Genomic DNA, 15,658 nt, shown 5'->3' on the forward strand with positions numbered 1-15,658 from the left:
ACAACGAATAGATAAAATAATACTGGGGAACAAAACACTTGAAGCAAAAAGTATCAAATATAAAACAGTGGAAATCGCATATTGAGGACTTCAAACAGTTGACATAAACGTTATATATAAATTTTTTGGTAAAACAATTATTGGGAAATATGGTTAACTTTATAAAATGCCTAAAATGTCACCTTGTGATATCTGTAAAAGTGTAAAAGTTCACCAGAATGAAAAATTCAATAATAACATACATTCAATCATCATTTGTATCAAATAGAAATATTATTTTGAATAATAGTAATCTTTAACTTCCTGCCGAACTGTTGCATTTAAATTCTTCATTTTCATAATCTCCAGGTGTCATTTCCGCTTCCTTGATAGGGTTAGTATTGCTAGAAGATAATTCGGTGGCGATGTTTGCTTTCTCTACTATTTTCGAAGATTCCGGTGTTGGTCTTTTGTCGTTTATGGATCTAAAATATAAGATTATATGGATTGAACTGTACCTAATCTTTGGATAATCTATAATAAAAATATCATGCAAAGCCGTTTCCAATAACGGAGTAACACTTAAGAAAAAATGAATTTTCTATTGAAAGATGTTTTTATTTTATAACACCTTAAGGTATCAAAATATTATCGTGAGCTATTTGTTATTTACTCAACTTTTCCACTTTGATTCTGTTGTATTTTATCTATTTTATTGTTTGGCTACATTCTTAATTTCTTTGTTCCATCCCGTTTCATATTTGGCTATTTTTATATCTATTACATTCAATATTAACTGTACAATTATTTCACCCTAATATCAAATCCAAAACGAAACTAAGCTTTTCCTTGAGCATATCGATTTTAAATTCAAAAAATGTTAACTTTATGAAAAAAAAATCAAAATGGAAACATATCCATCCATAAGTCAATATGATCGACCAGTTTACTGTGAGAATATCTACTCAAGCCACTGGTGTGTATAAAACTTTTTGGGTAATACTACTACTATAAATAAATCTTCTAGATATTCCAAATTTCATTATTTGGCCACTGATATGTTGAAATTTAGTTTAAAAAATCTTTATCTCTAGTAAAGTTCTCACTTACCTCTGCAATAAATCTTTTTGGACAACCGAATCTTCCACCAATCCCCCATTTATGGACGCCATGTGTAGGTCTTCAGTACTAGGACTTCTTTTGAGGGTATTTTTATAAATAGCCGCCATTATCTTCGGTTTGTTGTCCTCAATTGGCTTAGGCATTGCTTGTTCATTACAAACTGAATATCCCTTATACTGACTTGATCCATAATTGTCTATGTCATAACATTGTTGATTTGTATAGCAATATGATGGATGAGTTAGGCTGGTTATGGATTGACTCAAACCCGTTTTCGCTTTGAACGATACGGAATCAGGTGTATCTGGCGATATCATCTCAATGCAATATTCACTCTCATCATATTCTTCAATAGTTTCGTCATCACTGTATCTAAAATCATCAATCATACAATTCATCAAGGATACTGAATATACTGTTTACACCAACACTAACAATTACGCTGTCTGCGTTTTGATAACCAAGTTATCGTCTTCAGAGGCTGAAAGTAAACTAAAATCTAATAACTCAACTTAACTTACCTTACCTTACCTTTATACTAAATTTTTCCACCAATAAGCCACCCCCGCGGAAATAAATTGGTAGGAAAATTTAGTATAAAACAGATAAGTCACGTTATTAGATATTAGTTCACCTTCAGTATCTGAATACGATAACTTGGTTATCGAAACGTTCGTCAGACAGTGTAATTGTTAGTGTTGGTGTAGTGGTGGTATAAACAGTATATATCATGAAAGATACCATGGTTAGATTATTGGTTTGTACATATATCAAAATTGGCAACTACGAAAGGGTCTAAATGGAAGAAGATGGAGAACACCCAGTAGAACGAGATAAATGAAGAAAAGATCAAAATTCTTGATTACAATTTTCAGTATATTTGAGGCTTACTCCTACTTGACAAAAGACAAAACTCTCTTAATTTGATTTTTGAAAAATCTTCACCTAGGAATTTTTTCAACAAACCTATTTTTATGTAAAGTGTCTATGTAGAGGATATGATGAAAAGTTATCAGAGATAGTTGTTTAGATTTACGATCATATAAAATCACGAATAAAACTGTCAACTATATTATCAATTGTTATTGAAACAAAAAACACACACTTGGCTTGTTTTTATGTGGAAGTGAAAACAAGAAGGTAACCCTTCATTTACCGTATGAAGATGCTCTGTGGATATTAATCTCAAACTTCTGTCGGTTGTAGTGCTCAAGAAAGACGTGCTTTGGTAGCTAATTCCTAGGGCATGCATTTCCACCAAGAAAGGAGTCCCGATAAATTTGCATTCAGGGCGCCTGCAGGTAAACTGAGTGTTTATGATCCACGTCTGCTAGTCGAGTAGGTATTGCACATGATGCTCTAGACGGGATTATCTTGGACAGCTCGGAAGAGCATCGCCGTTATAGAATCGGTAAAAAAAAGTCAGGTCTACTTGGGAGCCGAGCCTCAATTGTGCGAACAATACTTCAGAGATGGACGAATTTGAGCATTGTAGAGAATTAGAAGCTGTTGCTTCCTGGTCCTGAAGTTGTCTTGGCTAATTCGGCCACGTGACTATTCCAGAACATATTGCTCCTAAGTCAACACCCTAAAAGCGGTGATAATAATATTTCATGGCCAAACAGGACCATATTCTGAGCCGCAGTGCCAACTTTCTATCTAAAAACAGAAGCCTGGATAGTTTCTGCATTAAACTCAATCAGATTGTTTCCATCCCACTTCAGAATGTTATCAAAATCAGTTTTGATAGTGGTGATCTGTTGCTGTCGACTGATTTGGATGCTGGCCAAATTTATTGTGGTGAATGATTTGAACAACTACATCAGTGTACTTTCGTCAGCAAAGCTATATATCGAGTTTGCAGTTCTGTCGAGTAGATTGTTAATGTCCAGGAGAGAGGGATTCGGTGACAAAATGCATCCCTGGGAAACAACAGCAACGCGCTTGATAGGGCGAAATCTCGTTTGCACACACTGAAGGGTCATTAGAAATTAAGCAGATATCAGTCCAAGGAAATATCGAAAATGCCATTTTGTAGTACACTTTTTGATTCAAATAGTTTGTGATCTGATGTTCCGAGCGGTGCATGTACGGTCACGTTGTACAGAATAGTGTCTATTGTTAAAAAAAGGTATAACAGGCTAGCAAAGTCACCATCTCGTTCGGGGACTCTGGTTGATTCATTGATAAGTGGGGTCAGTCGGAAAATTTTTAGCTTCCCGTCTCTCAACGTCAGTTCTATTGGGTAAATTCAACCAGTTAAAGTGATGGACATTAAAGTTACCAGCGATAACATCTGCGTTTGGAAGGTTTGAATGTAGCTGATCAATTTTGTCGAGAAGCTGAATCAGGTGTGTAACTCGTATTCAGGATATCTAAGGTAAACTTTGGATATTGTTGAGTTCACAGGAATATGAGGATTCTTTGGCAGCAGATGTTGTTGCACGATATTTGTATTCGTGTTACAACCTTGTATATTGCTGAAATCTACCTTGAAGATATTTCACCTAATTAATCCTCCAGACAAGCCTCCACCTGGAGCCGGATGCATGGGACAGCGACGAAACTTGAAGTCCTTGTGGTTAATTTACGTTACCAATAACCGATGCGTTGGTATCTCACCGGGCGATATAAGTGGGCCATAAGTACCACGCAACCAACTGGCTTATTAGGGACAATTTGATGGAGGTAAAATGAGAATGAAAACCTTAAATCGAAGGTTTCACTAATTTCCATTCTGTATCAGCCCAAATTTCAATACATATCCGGAATTCTCCAAAAGCTGCATTTATTTGTTCTCTAGTAATTGATTTACTTTCGCGAGTTTTAAAGTTTTCCTATATTTTTAACATTTAGAATATGTTCTTGATAAATTATCCGGTTGACCCCTCTCCATACAAATGAAATCCATTATTTTAAGGTCATGGGATCTAGCAGACCACATGCCAGAATCATTCTCTTCAACCATTTTCATCAAACTAATCTTTTAGCCAATCTGTAATTCTTTGTGTTCACTAAATAATGTACCCGTTATGTTGAAGAAACGGGCCAGTCAAATATGTAAAAAAAGTTTGCGAGCAAATTGTCGCAGAATTTATAAGTGAATATGAAGATTTAATGTTTCTACAATAAAAAAAAGTTCAATGATTCCTAGCTTGTATGACAAGGCAAACCAAACAATCACTTGTTTCTCATTTTCATAAGAGTTGTTCCACCTATACAGTGACACAGTAGCAGTTTTCTAAATGGAACACACATTCAAATATTTGGTTAAAGATAACCATCACTGAATAAGTCTTGTGACTAACTAAGAAAAACACATTTTTGTCAAAAATTGATTTTATTCATCAATATAATCTCCTTCAAGAGCAATACAATCATTTCAATGTTGCTCAACTACTTGATACCGATTATAGAAAGAGTTGCCTTTTGCTTCATTCGAATTGAATTTCTCACCGCGTTTTTTGTAAATCAGCGAATATCTAGCAATCACTGGGGGCAATATCTGGACTATACGGTGGATGAGGAAGCAATTCGAAGTGTAATTCGTTGAATCCAACTATCATTGCCATCAACTTGTGAATCGGTGCATTATCTTGGTGAAGCAGTGGTTTTGTTTCGAGATATGAGGCTATTTTTCCTTGATTTTTGTATTCAAACGATCCAACAAGTCTACATAGAATTCGCTATTGATTTTCTCTCCCTTTTGGAGATGGTCGGTCGATGAACAGTATTCCATGCGCATCCCAAAATACTGGCGCCATAACCTTCCCAACTGACTATTGTGCCTTTGGACGCTTCCGACGCGATTTACCGGCTGCAGTCTACTCAGACGATGGTCGTTTCGCTTCCGGAGTGAAGTGGTGGATCCATGTTTCATCCATTGTCACATATCGACGCAAACACATTGCTTTCTGATATTTTTATGGCCTCAGATATCTCACGCAATTCAGATATAACCAATTGGTGGACTTTTCTGATGTTTTCTGGAGTAACCACTCCAAATAAACGAGCAGAACTTTCATCATCATCGGTGTCTGTACGACCACGTTTAAATTCAGCAAACCAATAACAAATGGTTCTTTTGGATGGAGTAGAGTCCGGATAACACTTTTGAAGCCATTGCTGAGCTTATATAGTAGTTTTTTTATCAAGAAAAAATGATTAATTAACACACGAAACTGTTTTGAATCCATTGTTTTGAAAATAACAAAAGTAGCTTTACTTAAATGGCTGGCACTCTGTTCAGACTAATCGAAATGTCGTTAAATTTCACACATAGTCATTCAAAAGTTGGTACCTTGTAAACGTCAAATGGATTTGACAATGGCAGCACCATCTGCCACCATTTGTAATAAAATTTCATAAAAATTCAAAATTAAAGATGACCTTTCAGTATTTTCTGGATTTGTTTTTGGATTTGAAAACTTATTTTTGTGAATAATCGGCATGATTTCTTACTTATCAGGTGGGTGATGTACCAGAGCACACTGGTCGCCGACAGATATTATTCCATGGCCTGGCCCTCCAGAACTCGGACTCCTTCTCATTCCTTGCTGTACCTCTACTACAAAAACTCCATCTCTGGTACTTGGGGAATATTTCATCGTAGTTTCTCTGCTGTCTTCTTCAAGGTCCTGTACAAGAAAATGATCAAGTATACATCCATAATTTGGAATAAACAAGAATTTCAGTTAATGAAATAGGTGAAGGTAAATCTAATTAATAGTGACATCGAAAATAAATACAATATTGAGTAAAAAATCCTCAGTGTATCAAGATCTGGAGTAGTACGTTTGAGATGTCAGTAGCTAGAGCAAGCAGGAGAGGGCATAGCTGTTATAGTCAAAATAAAAAGAGATCGGAGTGCAAATCAAACTGCAACTGGAAGTTAATAAGACATTTATGTAGGAATCCTCAATTTAACTTTAATAGGTGGTTCACTTTATTTTATAGGGAAAAATATTGAAGAGGTTAGAATTTGAAGTATGGAAAATACATAATTTCCAATTTGAGGTGGAAAGATTTAGTAATCTAGTAGCATTAAAGGTATGTTTTAAAATTTTATTGAACAGCGAAGGTTTAAAATATTTTCCCACAATAATCAATTCATTGACATAACCATTAAGTATGAAATCAAATGATTGATTCAGCCGCAGACTGAAAAAATTGTTCTTCGGGCAATGCAAAAAATTATAACTACTTATGTGTAGACATTAAGTTAAAGAAAAATAGAATATAAACTCTGAGGAAATCTCATTGTAATGTTTTTTATGGAATGTTAAATCACAATTTGAAAAAATGAAGAAATCTATCAATCTCGCATTTTTTGTTTATGGCGCTCTTCGGTCTCAGATTCTCCCTTTTAATGAATATTTCTGTTCATTAGTGGAGTTGAGAAAGTACTTTGATATATCAACGTAATAAACCACTCATTATTATACGCCTTGCTAGTGACATATTCAGATGGTAGTCTTTTATTTATAAGATTATTTGTTGTGATTCATTATCGTTTTCACTTGCAACTTTATGAATTTTTCTTAAAACAATCCTTTATTTATAATTTTTTCAAAATAACAAATGTATAGAATTCTCTAATCAGTACTCTAAGCTCTAGCCTCTGGAATATCTGAATTATTTCACAGTTATCGGAGAAATCACTTGAATAAATAATGTCCATTCTAACTTTAGTTTTATTATGGACGACATATAGTTTTCTATATTGCCAATATTGTCAGTTATTTTATTATATGCTTCACTAGCTTGTACCAGCGGATTATTTATACCTTACCAACAGAAGGGTTGATACAACGATGTCATCTTACAAACCAATAGAATGTGGAGTGCTCCAAGGCTCAGTACTAGGCCCTATTTTGTTTCTTCTGTTTATAAACGACATCGCCTTTCTAGACATCTGTGGGGAAAAATATCTATTTGCAGACGACACTAGTCTTTTGGAGCAACCCTGATCTCACGGCACTTCATACGACCATATCAAGTGACCTAATCACCTTTAAATCATGGTGCGATTCTAATCTTCTCTGCCTTAACGTTACTAAAACCAACGTTTTTTTATTTTACTTTATTTTTATTTTCTATTAAATAACACCACCAATGACGTCGTTGAAATTGTAAAATTCCTAGGGCTTGTTATGGACAATTCCTAGAAATGGGAGTTACGTATTGCCGCCTTATTTAAAAAATTAAGTTCCTCCTGTTTTGTGCTGAGATCAGTTTCCAAAAAACTGAACTTATCCACCTCCTTAACAGTCTATTATGCCCTTATTAAGTCGCATCTCAGTTATGCCCTTTCCTCCTGGGATACGTGTGGTGCGACTCAATTTGAGCGAATATACAAACTACAAAAGAGAGCTGTTAGATATTTACTTGGACTACACAGCAGAGCTCGCTGCAAGGACTTCTTTAGATTTTCTTTCTTTATATTTGAATTTGTTTACCTAACTCGTAAGCACGCTTCTCCAATTTCAGAAAGATCGTTGTACGGCTATTCACTTAGGAATGCGGAGCACGACCTTTACCGACCTACTCCACGTACAGAATTAGTTACTGGCTCAATATTTTACAATGCAAAAAAATGTCTAATGTCTAATTTTGCCATGGACTTATATACTAATTATTACCTATTATTATTACTCATAATTTTTTACTAATTGTGGTTTTCCTCTGTTTATTTTATTTTCATCTTTATTTTATTATTTTTATTTTTGATTTTTAGTTTTTACAAGCTTTTGTCCACAAATTGTAACAATTTTTTGACATTAAACATTTCTCTCTTACAGTTATATTCAGCTTGTATTCATGATTTTTTCATACAAATTTACTCTGCAATATTATGTACACTTTTGAGACCTGCACTTACTTTTCTTTTTATACTTTCAGTGCAAATTAGTCTATCATATTGAAACAATATTTTGAAAAGTTCATTTTGAATTAATTGAATACAATTTTATGTAAAAAGCTAGTGTTAGAGGGTAAACCCTATAAAACTCGGAGTAGTTTGAGCACTTCCTGCAGTGTGGAGATGCCTTTGAAAATTGATCTTGAACTTTTGTAGGTTGTAGTGTTCAATAAAAATAGTCTTAGTAGCTTAGACTTTTCCAAGAAAAAGAGTCCCGATAAATTAACGTACTGGGCATCTGCAAGCAATTTTGGTGCCACGTCTGACTTTCGAGTAGGTCTTGCAGATACTGCTCTAGATGGGACTATGCTAGACAGCTCAGAAGAGCATCTGCTGTGTTAGTTTTGCTAGAGTCAGGTCAGCGACCTTTCTTCTATCCTCTGGATTATCCTGAGACGTTTCTGGTTATCTTTGGACTGCTTATAAGTCGAATTGCCCTCTACTGTATTGAGTCGAGCTCCCTTAGGGTATGCTTGTGAGCCGAGCTCCAAATGTGCGAGCAATACTCCTTTACTGCATTAGTTAATTCAGTAGTCATGTTTGATAAATAATAAATAAGTACAAATAAGTACTTTTCTCGCCAAGAATTTCTTAGTTATCTCGCGTTTTATTTTTCTCAGGAGTTTTTTAACTGTTTCTTCATCCATTTTGTTTCTTCATAATTTTTGTATATTTTTCCGTCTTAGTCTATAGCTAAACTCATATTTCTGCTTGTTCTATCCAGCCAGGGCCTGGCCTACCATCGTCTGGGTGCTCTCATCAGAAGCAAGGTAGAGATGATTTAATAATTGCTAGTGATGCACTGACTACTTTTTTTCTTGTATACTTCACCTAGTATTGCTATTTTCATTTCTAATCCGCACAAAAATGCTAAATAAAACGTAAGTTTAGGAAATTGTTCACTTTCACTTGAAATTTTGACTATTGGCAACAATGATGTAAAAACAAGAAAATTAACCTTGCAATGCATGAAATGCCTTGCATGTTGTCTTGCTCCATGTCAAACAGCTTCAAGACTCAACACTAATTCATATTTTCGGATACTAAAATCATGTAACGTCATGTTATTGATTTATATTTGTCCATGATAGCAAATGTGCACTGTGCAAGTCTGGAAATAATAAAAAATTTCTAATGTTGATACTGTTGTTCCAAGCGAATTGAATTAATATCGCTTCACATTCCGAAGAGCGTTTTTAGCGACTTACTAAGCATATTATCTTGTGAAAAATAAATAAGGGAACAGAGGATTTCACAGATATCCTAAAGAATCAGGAACGACATATGTTAACTCACATTTCTCTCTTCCGTTTCCACAATTAAATGATTATTTTTTAAGGTCATGGTGATAATGCTGCCATTGGTATTCGAATGCGTGTTGCTTCTGACTTGCGTATTGATCTCCAATCCATTAGCTATTTCCAAATCTTCTGTATTAACTGATAAATGTGATTCCACGCCACTCTGTAACAAAAAAAGTTATTGAATACTGTAATAAGTTTAAATGCGAATTGATAACAGTTCAATCACTTTTGAAGTGATCTTTATAATAGTCAGAGCCCGCCCTTTCCAGAATGTACCAGTCGAAGAACAATTATTCCTGGGAGAAATTTCCTGTTAGCCAATGGGGTCGCCTGTATGCTGCATGTTTTCCTTCTTACTTTCATGAGTTTAGTGTCGACATATACTCTTCTTCACTTGAAGGTTGACGTCATAAACTTTGATTTATCTGTCTTCACTACTGTTCGTGGTCAGTTTTGGAGTAGTCTTCCCTGGCATAGATCTAGGTCGACTTCAGAACGATCTGGTATATTCAGACAAAATAATTTTGACATTTTTTACATAATAATTCACTTGAGAAATAATAATTGTTATTTAATCATGGAAAATTACCCAATTTTTGACCCTTTATTCAATTTTGATATCGTGATATCTTGCCTCAAAAGCTCATTAAATTTGCATAAAATAAAAAGCCTCATTATGTGAGATTTATTTGAAAAGAGTGCCTCATTAACTGAAAATAAGAGACAAAGCGATGAGAGATTGTTTTTTGAGGAAATTAGAACAGTACAGGGTGAAATTTTGAGAGTATCAACAAGTTCTTGACTGCTAATTTGCTAACTGAATTAAAATTGCCGCCTATTTGAAAATTTTCTGTTTTTTTATATAGAATTGTTGTTTCCATTATACAAATAACTAGTAAAATATTTGGAAATTCATTTAGAACGCCACCATACAATCAATCATGAATTATCAGTGAATAAAACAAATATTTATATAATTATATCCTCATAGCTCGGACGTCGTTCAACGTCATGTAATCAATTGGTCGACAGTTCGTGCTAAGGTTTGATGCTTGTATTGAGCGATGGTTTTGCACCAACCTGTCCGTCCATCTTTAAATGTCACTCAACAGGATGCAAGACAACGTGCAATGCAATGCAAGACGGAATATTTATTGATCAAAAGCATGCGCAGAAGAAGTACAGCTGATTGTTTCATATAAGTATTCGCACTCAGAACATTATCGGTTTGGTGCCATTTTTATTGCGTGCAAGTTGCAATTCTTGGGAAAAATGAGTTTTGATTCTACATAGATATTACGTCTTTCGCTAAGGCTTTTTTAGTTATCCTATGCTTCATTTCCCTCAGGAGTTTTTCGAATGTTCCATCCAATCTGAAATAATTTGTCTATGTTTTCTCGTTCAATTCTATAGCTAAACAACCCTTATTCTATCTAGCCAGGACCAGTCCTCCAACACCAGTGGGCACTTTTCTACATATCAGATTCCAAAAGCAAGGCAGAAGAATATATACTTATTACCAATGATGTACTGACCACTTTATTTTCTTGTTTACTTCACCTAGATTGTTCACTTTTAGTTATGGAACTTGGATCAGTGGCCACCACGATGCAACGGCAAGAGACATCTGTAATGTCTATGCAATATTTTGTATGCAATTTTTTGCACTTTGTCTTGAATCACGTCAAGCGATCTTAAGTAATCCACACCACTCGTTCGCATTTTCCTTCTCTCGCAGTATAAGCAATTCGCCGTTGACTCTCTTCATCAGATGTTCAAAGAATGTGGTTAATTACAATACTTAATAGTATTTGTACAGCTTCAATTTCTTCGTTCTTTGAGCCGTCGTTTTCTCGAAATGTTGTCTAACTGTTTGATCCAGTTCACTGTCAGATAGCAATGTTCCTATCTTCGATATTTTCATTATTTATCCAAAAATTCTATTTATTGTTGATCTGCGGAAATAAAAAGAAATAATCGGGTGCCAAACAAGATATGTATCAATATGTAGCAACAATTCGATGTTTTGACTGTTCAAATACGTTTGAACTGATGTGTGACAGCTCGTATTGTCGTGGTGGAGGATAATTCGTATTCGGCGATTGGTTTACCTAATTTTTTCCAACACTTTTGACAAATAAATGCTAGTATACCATTCAGAATTGAACGGTGGCAGCATTCCGTTATTCTGGACAAATTTTGTTGGATTTGGCTCCTCTTTCGAGACCCATACAATCGATTGTTCTTTAGTGTCTGTTCGCAGCCCTCAACATAGCTCGAAATAATCAATTAAAAAAAAATCTGTTCCAATAGGGGTGTAACACATTTTCAAATTTCAAATTCTTAAGGAAGTACGAAACGAAGTACAAAAATGGTGACATTTACGCCGTCTAGCGAGAAAACTGTTGAGCTAACCCGACTTAGAGGTTGATAACATTGTGCATTAATTTGAAGGATATCAATTGTTTTCAATTAAATAATTCACCTATTATCCGTTGACACCTTGAATTTTCATTCTTCAATGTTAATATACCAAATTTTCAATATTTACATATTTTTTTGTGAATTTCTGCTTTCGATTATTAATCGACCAATCTAAGATTATATTATTTAAGTTGATGTTTATTATTTCACATAAAAAATTGTTTTATAAAAGTTGATAATTCATATTTTCCCTGTATATATCAAAAGCTGTGAATTATTAATGCCGCCAGATCATAGCATGTATTAAAAATTATTTTCCTTTTGGTTTACATACATGTAACGGTTTATTCATTTAAAAAGTCCAATTTGAATATATTGATAATTAAAATCACAAAGTATTGATTAGCAAGATGCAGTAATCGATTACTCTATCTAGATAATATTTAGTTATTATATAAAATTTCCAAACACCGGTTAAAACATAATTTATGTTTGAAGAATCACCCGGTAACTCGTAGAAAGAATTTACCCTTCTGGCGATTATTATGATCAGAATATCACAAATTACAGAGGTGCGTGATAATGAGGATTTTAAAATGTAATTTTCTTGGCCCATTCTGTTGAGTTTTGGAATGGTCACTCACCCAGGTCCACCATATTTCGTAATATGGTAAATTTCGAGGAATAATGAGAAATTTCTTGGGATTCTGGTCGAACATATGGTTACAAAAATAAAACAATGTCGATGTACGGACGGAAGGAAATTGAATGCCGTTATAATTATTATTTTGTCGTGCTTTGCTTAAATTATCAAAACATATATACTTACATCCGAATGACATATTATTGAGGAAATATCAGCATTTACAAGTTCAATTAGTTTATATATTATTGAATGAAGGAATATAAGATTTTCTTTTTATATTGTTATTGACGTTCCTGTGCATTTTTGGGCACAAATTGAGTTGAAAAATTGGAAACGTAGGTTTTCTCAAACTAACAATAGCAATATTTGTCCTAGAAATTTCCTTAAAAAATTTACTCTCCAAAGTTTGGTAAAATAACAATATAAGCAGCTATTGCTCAATATTTATAAAAGGGTGGCAAGTATCATGAATATTTCGGTAATCATCTAGATAAGGTTACACCCCTCCGATTTCGTTAAAATTTTAGTAATTATGTTATAGAGAAAATTATGCTAAAAATGTATATATATATATATATATATATATATATATATATATATATACATATATATATATATATACAGGGTGATTCATTAAGAATGTCCAATCTCTAAACTGTAGATTCTAGACCTCAAAATAAGATTATTCTGCAAAACATGCCTTATGCAAATATTGCTAGTTCAAAGTTTAAATTTAAATTTTGATTCTCGCAATAATTTTTTCACAATTTCTATTTGAAAATTGGCAATTCTACGGTTTTTGGCATGAGGAATAATAATTTGCACTCTAATTTAACATTGCTCATAGAGGGCTCTAGTTACACTTGTTTGTTTTTGGGTTAAACTTACAACTAAAATAGTGAAAAAATATTAAAAAACTATTAAATTCTACAAAAAAAATTTGATTCGTGTAACTCAATCGGTTATCGAGTTGTTTGCTTCTAAAAAGCTCAATAAATTTTAATTTTTTCATAAAAAATTTTTTTATTTCTTAAATATGTAACAATAACAAATTTGGAAACAAAAATAAAATTTAAATTTGAACTTTGAACACCCCGTATCTCGGAAACTAGCAATATTTGCATAAGACATGTTGAGCAGAATAATCTTATTTTGAGGTCTAGAATCTACAGTTCAAATATTGGACATTCTTAATGAATCACCCTGTATAAATGTAGTGCGCGGAAATCATCCCTTCACATAGTTTTTCAGCTTTGAAGTTCCAGAAAAGGAAAAATGATTTATACATGATAGTTTAGCTTCGCATGTCTAGCCTAACCTAACCTAACCTTACCTAACCCAACCTAACCTAACCTAACCTAACCTAACCTAACCTAACCTAACCTAACCTAACCTCACCTAACCCAACCTAACTTAACCTAACCTAACCTAACCTAACCCAACCTAATCTAACCTCTAATTTTGATTAAAAATATTGATAAAATATCAATCAATAAACCGCAATACAAAAAAACTCATAGAATTTCACCTTTTTCTCGAACTTCAAAGTTGAAAAACTTTGTGAAGGGATGATTTCCGCGCCCTACATATAAAAATCAAAACTAGCAATATTTGCATAAGACATGTTGAGCAGAATAATCTTATTTTGAGGTCTAGAATCTACAGTTCAAATATTGGACATTCTTAATGAATCACCCTGTATATATGTAGTGCGCGGAAATCATCCCTTCACATAGTTTTTCAGCTTTGAAGTTCCAGAAAAGGAAAAATAATTTATACATCATAGTTTAGCTCCGCATGTCTAGCCTAACCTAACCTAACCTTACCTAACCTAACCTAACCTAACCTAACCTAACCTAACCTAACCTGACCTAGCCTAATCTGACCTAACCTAACCTAACCTAACCTAACCTCACCTAACCCAACCTAACTTAACCTAACTTAAACTAACCTAACCTAACCTAACCTAACCCAACCTAATCTAACCACTAATTTTGATTAAAAATATTGATAAAATATCAATCAATAAACCGCAATACAAAAAAACTCATAGAATTTTATCTTTTTCTCGAACTTTAAAGTTGAAAAACTAGTGAAGGGATGATTTTTTCCGCGCCCTACATATAAATATCAAATTTTTCAGCATAATTTTTTCTATAACATAATTATTAAAATTTTAACGAAATCGGAGGGGTGTAACCTAATCTAGATAATTACCAATATTTCTTAATGGATATGATCCCTGGTTGTTGTATATTAGAACCGCAGAACAATTCGTTGTTGCTCTGGTATTTGATTCAAATGAAACGCGAGAGAAACCGTTATAAGAAAATGAACTCAACGATATTTGAAGAATGGTTTGCCGGGTGCCGAGTTATACATTGGAGACAGCTATGAAGAAGGTGAAAGACCACTCGGATTAGATATTATCTTGTCGAAGACGGGTAAAAAAGGTTTAGCCGAGACAGGGAAAACCCACACACACATTAAATCATCCAAACCAAGAAGACAAGAGTGTATAGCTAACTCTTAACAAAAAGATACAATTTCCCAGAATCTCCCATAGAACTCAAGGGAGAGGAAGGAGTCTACCCGTGAAACTCTCGAAATAACAGGGGGTGGTGGAATGTTCTTCTTCATACCCATCTGCGGATTTATCCGGGGGTGGATACTTGGAGGGACGGCATGATAGCATGAAGTCGAAACATTGACAAAGTTAGGTCTCCACTATATTACTTTGAGTTAAATTTCTTTGACATGAAAGTTTCATTATTGAATTTAAAGATGTTCAAAATCTTGTTTGTTATCGTGTTGAAAACTAGATTTTCCAGTGGGTCCAGTAAAAGTGAGTATGAACGACAATTATCAAACATTTATTTACTTGTACAAAATTAATATATGTTTTTATATTATAAATATGCTCAATATTAAACAAAAAGTTGGTATTTCTGTGTCCAATATTGTTAAGCAACGTTCTGAAGTTTGAATACAAACATTATTTGTGGACTTAATGCAAAGTTTCGTAAGTGAGTGGATCGCGTGAAAATAATGCTGTGACATTTCCTCATCTTCTCTTATCTCCTTCGTTTTTGAGTTATAAGCGTCTAAAGTTTTCTGAATTATACATTCGAACATTATGAATTTTTAATGGATGATTATGTATATCCATGTAGTCAGTTTTACAGAATAAATAATTCTACACTACAATTTGAATGGTTAAAAATCCTTAACATTTACAGGGACAACCTGTACAATCTAAAGATA

The 15,658-nt window shown here is 33.8% G+C and overlaps 1 protein-coding gene across 1 annotated transcript in view; it reads right to left on the bottom strand.

The window, feature by feature from the left end:
• Nucleotides 1-295: 295 nt before the first annotated feature.
• The window catches only part of LOC130441134 (uncharacterized), a 156,253-nt gene continuing 140,890 nt past the window's right edge, over nucleotides 296-15,658 (bottom strand). Inside the window, exons 6-9 of the mRNA XM_056774682.1 lie at nucleotides 9,317-9,484; nucleotides 5,563-5,738; nucleotides 1,090-1,473; nucleotides 296-464 (exon numbers count right to left, since the gene is read on the bottom strand). Of these exons, the coding sequence (XP_056630660.1) occupies nucleotides 296-464; nucleotides 1,090-1,473; nucleotides 5,563-5,738; nucleotides 9,317-9,484 (897 nt within the window). The remainder of the gene's footprint in view (nucleotides 465-1,089; nucleotides 1,474-5,562; nucleotides 5,739-9,316; nucleotides 9,485-15,658) is intronic.

This window comes from Diorhabda sublineata, chromosome 3, assembly GCF_026230105.1.
Source record: "Diorhabda sublineata isolate icDioSubl1.1 chromosome 3, icDioSubl1.1, whole genome shotgun sequence".
NCBI classification, from domain to species: Eukaryota; Metazoa; Arthropoda; class Insecta; order Coleoptera; family Chrysomelidae; genus Diorhabda; species Diorhabda sublineata.